The sequence below is a fragment of the Apiospora kogelbergensis genome, assembly GCF_038363985.1.
Source record: "Apiospora kogelbergensis strain CBS 113332 chromosome Unknown utg000007l_segment0_segment0, whole genome shotgun sequence".
In the NCBI taxonomy this organism is placed as follows: domain Eukaryota; kingdom Fungi; phylum Ascomycota; class Sordariomycetes; order Amphisphaeriales; family Apiosporaceae; genus Apiospora; species Apiospora kogelbergensis.
In genome coordinates this window covers 1642751-1651951 of record NW_027117424.1, presented here as the reverse complement: position 1 = coordinate 1651951, position 9201 = coordinate 1642751, and the positions used below count along the sequence as shown (strand labels likewise).

At 51.7% G+C, this 9201-nt stretch overlaps 1 protein-coding gene across 1 annotated transcript; it reads left to right on the top strand.

Moving 5' to 3' along the window:
* Positions 1 to 7557: 7557 nt before the first annotated feature.
* On the top strand, positions 7558 to 8980 carry PG998_010869 (uncharacterized protein; the record flags this gene model as incomplete). Its single annotated transcript, XM_066877685.1, has 8 exons — positions 7558 to 7586; positions 7654 to 7744; positions 7802 to 7986; positions 8043 to 8102; positions 8151 to 8294; positions 8350 to 8741; positions 8828 to 8857; positions 8907 to 8980. 8 exons carry the CDS (start codon positions 7558 to 7560, stop codon positions 8978 to 8980), a joined length of 1005 nt encoding a protein of 334 aa, XP_066726739.1.
* Between the last annotated feature and the right edge of the window lie 221 nt (positions 8981 to 9201).

Here is a 9201-nt window from a genome sequence, read left to right as displayed (position 1 = left end):
TTGAAGCAAACGGTGATACACAGTCTGCCTGCCCCTACATACTCACCTAAGAATTTGTTTGTTCTGAGATGTTTTGTCTTCAACGTCGTCATCTATCAAGGCCCATGGCAGCACACTGGACATCACGAGTTTATCATGCGCACTGAGCGGCTTGTTACTGTTCGTGAGACTACTAACAAGATACATAACCGCTGCAAAATCTCGATCTATTGGAGTCTAACCTGGATAGGCGACATCTCCCACGCAAACGCTGTTCGTGGTTATTGGCCTTTGTCATACCCTAATTCCTTGTGAAATAGTATCGTCGGTAGTTGGTCACATTGCCCGCCATGTATGTAGGACTTTATTCCGATACACACACAGCGGTAGCAATTCCTATTCGTTTTTGTTGTAGTCAAAGGGGGCCTCAATGGCCTTATACGCAACGATCAGCGCGCCGGGATGCTCGATTTGATCCGCCCAAGGCATAAACAAAGCTTAAGGACGTCCATTGGCACATCATGACTCGCGTAGTCCTCTTTGAATATGCAGGGGAAGGGGTTGCCCACCCTCCCTCTTCAAGTAAGTTGAGAGGGGCTCGGTTCATAGCCCTTGTGGTTTGTGTTAGCCCAATCGCAACCCGCATACACTCGAGGAGGTCTAACTTCACACGCATGTGAAATCTGTCCAAAGCAAAGGTGATTCATCGCAGCTCAACTAAGACCAAGGGGTGACCCTGCCCGGAACTAATGGCTGCCTTTCCACTCTCTCTTTGCATTGCTCCGAAGCAAATGACCACGGTCCGAGTAAGACGCTCTCTGTTGGACTGACTCAAGCTGCGTGTGGGTCGGCCGGCGTCGGTGCCCGTCGGCGATTCGCTGGCTATTTCGGCGCCTTACCAAACTGTCGGGACGGATGGGCAATGTGCGGAGAGGATGATCACCTCGAATAATTGTTAGGCTGACCGCTCCCTCCGTGAGACGAGAGGAGGGGGCTTTGCAATAGGCTAGCCATGAGTGACAGGTCATATATTCTCGTCGTCCCGTTTCTCACTTTCAACATGCGCAACGCATCATGTATGTCTGTGATCCTGATTCCGGGCTAGTCTCCGGCACTTATGTATGTAAAGGCATAAGAGCCGGTGGATGACAACAAACGTACTTGTTTCGTCATCCCTGGCCAAGGAGGCAGAGGGAAATTTGTGGAGTGGTATATTTTCCCCTTTCGGCGATATCCCGATGATATGGTTCAGAGATGCTACCTTAAGTAGCAACACGCTTGGCCATCCCTTGCCTTAGGAAACAAAGCTTGGCATTGAGGTCAGATTTGTACCCAATAGCAAGTCAACCTATAGAGCCGCCTTATGACGTGGATACACACTTGTGACGCTTGGCCTCTCCCTCCTCCTGGGGACCGGTCTGTCAGGTCCACCAGCCTATTCACCTCTGGTCCCCATCGGGGCAACCATAACGGGATGCTCTTTGGGCTCCTGCGCGACTGATTTAGATGAATAAAAGCCCAGTGGCGGATTTTGGATCCATGGGGGAGCGCTTGATACAAGCTTGCAGGGCGGTTTCCTTGGGGTATGAAATAGCGTGATCCATGCCGCCGGTAACGAATCACAGGGATTTACACAAGGGGGTGGTGCTCCAAACCCCTTCCAATCCCCCTTACTCCAGCCTGCCGGGGTCACACACTCTGTCTGGGAGGCTTGGTGCAGGCTCGGCCGATCGGATCACAGCATCGAGCCTGTTTGCTTGCTGTCATCGGAATCGTTCCGTGTTCAGAGATCTCGGATGCACTGGCGTACAGGCCCGCGTGTATTACATGCTGAACGAAGCGTTCCTCGAGGTAGACTTATCTGTTGGGAGATGGTTAATAGGGCCTCACCGGTCATGCATGACTCTTAGCCAAATACAGGTCGCCAGCACACTCCAACGAGGTGGTCTGGAGCGACGGCTTCACCTGACGTGTCGTTCTGTCAATAATCAGCACATGTACCTGAATTATTGGAAGCAAGTGACTTCTGTTGCAGTCCACCGGTGCTGCTTAAGGATGGTGCGCCTTTGATTTGAAACAGCTCGCTTATATGGCGAGCGAGTCGATCGTGAAGAACCTGGCGTAAGTCTGCCTTCGTCGTAGACGAGGAAAGGGGCTTCAGGACTGGTACTTTGGTCCCAGCCGCATAGGCCTTGGACTAAGTACATCGTGGGTCTACTTCTCATTGGGTTGGCTTCAAAAGTACTCTGCATGATACGCGATCCAAGCCATCGGCTTCAAGAAAAGAGAAAAAGGCTCGTGCTCGTGCCGTGTGTGAGCTGTTGCTCGGAGATGGAAGAGAAGACTCGAGCTGGCAGGCCCCTTTTAGAGTGTTACCACAAACAGCCGGTCGCCAGCAATCTTGAAAGAATCACCATTTTCCCGCCATGCCTCACTTCTACGTTCAAATGGTAGCATTGGTCTTGGCCCCAGTTATCGACTGCGGTCGGTGCAGAAGGTACACCATTGTACACAACGAAGGATGCTCGGCAAGGGCAACAACGGGTGTCTTCTAGAGATAGCGAAGTCGATCTGTTGGTCCATTTCGATTGCCTCAATCTACCGCGGTGCTTTCGAATCAAGGCGGGAAGAAGAAGATGGGAAACCGCGATCGAGAGGTAGCACTGCCGTGTACCCATACACGAATCATTTCCATCTTCCTTGTAAATTGCTTGATATCCCTTCCCGCTAAGTATTGTCGGATCCAGACGGTCGGGTCTGAAGAGATTGGCCCACGCATGGTGGCTGGCTTCGTCGAGTACAAGGAGAGACTTAGATGTAGCGCTGACCTGATGCCTGTTGTGGTTTGACTTGCCAAATCGAGTAATATCACCATCCCCCTAGCGAGGTACACCCGCCAGGGTACTTCTCTGTGGTACACACTGCATCCTAGTGACGTGAGGACCAAAGAAACACGAGCCCCGGCAAGGCTTTTGGAGCATACGCTGGCTCTTAGCGGACCAACATGCTGTTGTCGGTAGCCCATAGCCTTCCAAGCTGGTCGACCGTGGTGATGGAGTTGTGGGACTTGCAACCGCCTTGTGTGGCCAGCGTCCGAAATGAGAATCGTGGTGTGTTGGCCCAGCCTCGGGTCGCCAAATGCCACAGAACCCTGTCCATGTCTTTCCTCCATGTGCCGTGAAGCCTGTTTGTCGTTCATACAGCGCAGAACGGGATGCAAGATACGCGCAGGGTCGCTTTCGCGATCTTCTGGCATATGCAGTCTTCCAGAACGCTCATGTAGGAAGTCGAGGCTGTATACAGTGTGAGCGGACGGTGTTCGAGTTGTTTGAGTTGCCCGTTCCTGAAGGTTTCAAGTTGTAGGAACATGGTCGCAGTTTCATGATCGTCGTCCACAGATTCCTGCTGCCCTGACAGGGTCAACTCCACCATATGCAATGAGTAGCAGGGTTGTATGCATGGAGCAAAAAGCCGGTGGAAATTCAATATTTATCCATTGTGTAGTAGAGCACAGTGACAATAACGACATGTTGTCGTTGTCGACCTCTCCCTCCAGCTGCCAGCCTCATTTGTGCTTTGTCTTGGCCTCGTTTTTTTTCTGGATCGCACTGTGAGTGTCCACTCGCGGTGTGACTACCAGCTGAACTGCCCAGCCAGCTGTGCTTGACTTTTGAAATGAACAGCCTGTATGTAGACAGAGGAGCGAGGCTGTCCAGGGACGTGACCGTACAGTTGTTGCGGCTGTAATGTCTCTCTTATCGTTCAGTCTGGGGTGCTGATACGATGATCTTGCATGTATAGTCCGTCCTTCATCAGAGTTTCCAAAACGAGTAGAGAAGGGAAATGCAGCATCTATCGCAATATGCAGCTGAGACCAGGTGGGTGCCAAGGGCTGTGGCCCCTTGACGTCGCCAGCTCCGAGGGTACGAGGCTTTTTCTTTGGGCGGTAGCACACGTCGCATGCATTATAGTGGTCTCTCCCTGGTTGCATGAGGTGTAACGATAGTGATTGATATGCCGATGTCTCGTCGTCTTCCCAGTATTGGCAAGCGAACCGAAATACGCCCGAAATAACTGAACCATCGTGTCGGGTCGGGCGAATGATACACGCGGTGAATAGAATTCTGTGGTGTGTGGTGGTGATTAGTGCCGGCACCTCTGTATGTATTGTACTTTGGGCGGCTTGGAGTACAAGGTGGACGCCCGACAATGACGATGCTGCAGACGTAGGTAGGGGTCAGCAACCGCTTGTTAAGCGGGCCGCCGCTTGGGTTACACGGAAGGTTAGTTCTGTGCCCTCGACCAGAAAATTGGTGAAACAGCACCGGTCAACAGTCTCCTTAGGAACCTCGCATTTGGCTACGTGAAGAATTTCGGCTGCCAGATGGGAGAGTAATGTGTTTCGGACATGGCGTACCTCGTCTTGTCGTCTTAACCATCGGTCGAGATCTGCAATGGGTCGAATCATCTGCTATGAGTATGCACCATAAACAGCTGATCATTAAATCCGTATAACGTCTTTGAGCATCGCGACGGGGCTCCTATCTGCGCTTCTGTGCCAGAATGCTTGCATTCCCTACATTCTTACATAAGAAGTTGCCAAGTTCAACAACCACTAAAGCAATGCTCGTCATAAGCGTTGGCGGAGTCTAGCCAAAAAGCGGTCTAGATTAGGGTAGGCGTGGTGTGTCGGTCCAGAAAGAGAAGGCTGTTCTTTTCCCTGCGTCATTGCAGCACTAGGCCGGTTCGACCGTGACTCGTGACACAAGCAATGTGCCATGATGTCCCGCAATTTGAGGAGCACGGGAGGAAGAATGCAGATGAAAGAGATGTTCTCCATCGGCAATTTTCCGACTATGGAGATGGCACGGACTGTAGCGTTGCAACCAACTGGGCTCTTCAAATACAAGTTGCAAGGCGCAACAGCTCGAGGCAGTAGGCAGCTGGCATGGGAATCTGGGGCCGGCCTAACGGTAGGGGGTGGTGGCCCTGACCCAAACAAATCGTACGAGTCCGAGGACATGGAGCCAATGAAGCGGTATGAGGAAGGGCAATAGAACAACTGGCCAACAGGACACACGAGAAGATATGTCTCCGTAGATTGCATAGTGCCGCAACGCAGCGAAGAGGAGTTTTCGGGAACTTTTCCACATATATCATTGGTTCTTTTCTGATCTGCGACCAATGGCTTATACACAAACCAGGAACACCGGGAACCTCGCAAGCAGGCAGGTAATATTAATATATATGACACATGTATTGAAGTGGACGTTCGGAGTACCTGCCAAAGAGTATCTTTAGGCCCACCAGATTTCAAGGCCTGCTATTGGGTACCGACTGGTCGGTACCCAATCACACCCGAGGATATCTGAGTAAGCCCGCTTAAATCCGTGATATTTGCTTCGGCCTCGCTTCCTTGTTTGGTTTGCCCGTGTAGTCCTGAGGCAAGAGAGACCAGAAAACATCGGGTTCTGCGTGTTGGGACGTGAATGAACAATGATAAGGCCTGGTCAGTCACATCCAGCCATACTAGATACTAGGTTGCAATATCTGGTCTTTGGCCAGGACGACTGACGCATCGACTACGTGTCTGTTCACGTAGTATTGCCAGCGTCGTTCGGCCTTCCAGGTACGTTCTGGCGCTGACCGTCTCTGCAGGTCTTTGTCCAACTCAACTCAATCGATGTACTTGGGCGTAGACAGTGTGGGCTTGTTAGGCGCAAGCGCGAGGATTGCTCGGTTGCGGATTTATGCTAGGCGCATTGCCGCGGTCATAGGGTTGCCCAGATCCCCTGCCACTGTCGCAGCAAAGGTCGGCTCACCCAACGGAGGGTTCCGAACGTATGGCCTTGGGGCGCCATGGTTAGGGACGGAAGGCCGACTCGGAAGCTATCTACCCGCCCCCTGCAGTGCAGACCTCCCGGCCAGCTCCAACTTATGTACTATAGAATTGGCGATGCATTCTCCGGCCTGCCCGCTTTTCCAACCGAGCTAGACAGAACGAGAAGCCCTGCTTCAACCGTGCATTTCCTCAGCGCGATCCAATTCCAAGATAGAGCCATGAACACACAAGCACATGGAACTGCGCGTTAACTGGTCGTTCTGGTCCTAAGCGGAACCAGCTAGGAGCGGTGTGCTACATACTTGCCTTATGCACACGTAGCTGAGCCAATTGATTGACACGGCCTTCGTCATATCAGTGCATACTCCGTACCCCGTACTCCGTAAAGTATGATGGCAGAAGCCAGACAGGATTGAACCCAATGTCGGGTCTTCGAAGGGCACCAGCGACAACCTACACAGGTATTGATGACTCCTTGGGTATGCCCAATTTCCAGAATACGCAATGTCGCGGTACGCAGTTACCTTCCATTGATATGAAAATGAAACGGCAAAGTCATTTGTGGAAATTGTGAGAGGATTTTCCTTGCTCAGCCACCTTGTAGCAACTCTACCAGAGAGGGCCTTCGAGGGCCTTTCTTCATGGCCAACAGTTGCAGGCCGCCCAGAAGTGGGATCTATCCCGATTGATGTGTGCCCGGCTCTAATAAACAAAGACGTGTCCAAGCACATGCTTGCGCATCACGCATCGTCATCGTCATCGGACAACGCATTTCTTACTTCAAGCAACCCAACCTAATCCGGGGGTTGGGATGAGTCGCAAGCTGTCTGTTGCCTGCATACCCGAGGGGAGGGTTGCTGTGACGGCCGTTTTCATCTCATACACCTCACAAGGCCGGGCTACACGCGCGGGTGGTCGCATCGTCCAGGTCCACGATAGATGGCTTGCGGTCATGGGGAGACTGGGCTGAAAAGAAAAAAAGAGAAAAGAAACGGTCATTTTGGGACACGACCGAGGCAAACTTACCGGAAGGAGCTTGAGATCTACAGGCAAGGCTCGTACTTGTATCGCCAAAGAACACTCAGGTCAGACCAATGGAATAGGGTTGGGAAGTTGTGCCTGTATATAAGGAGGTAGGTGTCAATCAGGGTCTGCAATATCCATATTCAAGGTGTACATGCACGCATACACCCACTCACCCACCCCTAGGTAGGTACCCTGTTAGCCTGTGCGATATTCCGTACGCGCTATAAAATTGGATAAAACTTAGGCACCCCCTGCTCCTGTTGATGTACTGAAAGTACTACATAATAGTGCGCATTTGCCGGTGCTTGCGCGCTTGCCCATACTAGGTAGGTCTAGTAGGTCTAGTAGGTCTTATACTACTACCCAATTGATTTGAGACCATCTTCCATTCAGATTCACTTCCATTTGATCCTTTATTAACCTTGATCTCAAGTTCGTTGATCCACTCAACCACTTCCAGAAAATTCCCGCCATCCCACTGCACTGCCATATTTTCATCGAGTACATATATATACCCTCTGCACATGTCGCTGCTTCCTTCGTTTTCGGGCTCGTCATCGTGGCCTTATTTGCAGATTCAAGCCTCCTTGTCGCGGAACTTGCTCCGAAGCCTATTGGTGCGTGCCAGGCAATAATCTGGGGGCAGCTCAGCCTGTCCGATTGGGACACACTGGCAAAACTGGCGCCGACAACCTCAACTTCCTGCCACTATGGCCAACAGCGGAAAAATTGATCCTGGGTATGTTGCATCTACAACCCCCGCAGAGCCATGCTAGTATTATCCAACGTATGCTAATATCCATCAGCCTCTTCGCCTTGTCTACCCGTCATTACGACCAGAACGACCGCTGTTATGGGGAATACCGCCGCGGCGACTATCTTCTGCCGGTGGACGATGTGAGTAGTTCTCCACCCTGCAGCATCGAGGCGCATCTGTAAACTAATTGCCTATAGATTGAGCAAGATAGACTTGATATTACGCACAAATTCCTTACCGTTGCCCGTGAGGATAGCGGACCAGATCAAGGGAATAAACGCTCGCAGTATGGTCTTCACGCACGGCCCCTACCGTGCAATGGGCCACCGAGGATCCTCGATCTCGGTTGTGGCACGGGTATCTGGTGTAATGATATGGCTGAGTACGGACATATCCTCCATCGCCAACCGCAGTGCACGAATAACTAATGGTGCCTAGACACTACCCTAATGCAAGCATCATTGGATGTGACTTGAACATGATGATGATACCTCCTAGGTATGACTCCTGGACATGCCTGCCAGAGTCTTTCTAACATGACTTCAGTATCCTACCGACGACGCAATTTTTCCCGCTGGATATTAGAGACCCTACGTGGGGCCTTGATCCGAACTCGATGGATCTCATTCACATGCGACTGCTCGGAGGTTGCATTACTGACTGGCGCGCCGTATACCAGAACGCTTTCAAGTCAGTTACAACCCTGTCTGCCAACTGAGAAAAAAGCACTGATGATCCATTCAAGCCACCTGAAGCCAGGGACCGGGATTTTCGAGCATATCGAGGTTGACTTCCGTCCTTTCAGCTACAACAACACCTTGCCCGAGAACTCGACCGTTCATTATTGGATGAAGGAAGTGTACGGAGCTTTCGAGCGATCGGGAAAGCCTTTGTTTCCCCAGGACGATCCTGCCGCTGTGCTCAAGCAACTCGGATTTGTGGATATTGTGCACGAGGACCAAGAGATCCCATATCATCCGTGGCCAGAGGATGAGCACCTGAAGAACATTGCACGGTGGTTCAACCTTAGTATGCAATCAGCCATCCCCGCGATGTCATTAGCGCCCTTGACTCGTTACGCTGGATGGAGTGCCAAGGACGTCCATCAGCTCAACACCGAGGTCAAGCGGGAGATCTGTATGCGGCCTAAGGAGTTTTCATGCCGATTGTGAGTACTGCCACCCGTCCTTTTGATTGTATAATGCTAAACGACGATCTGGCAGGCATATCTGGCATGCAAGAAGGCCACAATTGTAAGATTATAGTGCAGCGCACTGTCTCGCTTTCACTTTGGCAACTTAGTGTCCAAATGTTGGTCCGATATGCCTCCAGGCTGGGTCCAGGACACCTCCTCCAGACTCGCCCAGATAGCCTAGCCGGTAGGCCGAAGAAAGCGCTATCATACACTGCCGGATGTGGCACGAGGCATACCTACCCTGCGAGCTTCAAGCTGTTGTCAGGGTCATTACAGGGAGTCGAACGACCGGTGTGGCGAACACGATTTTGCATGCGTAGGGATACCTATTGACTCCCACAAGCCCCATTACAGCCCACTGGGGGCTTCGCACTACCCAATTCTGCCACATCGTTAGGCGTA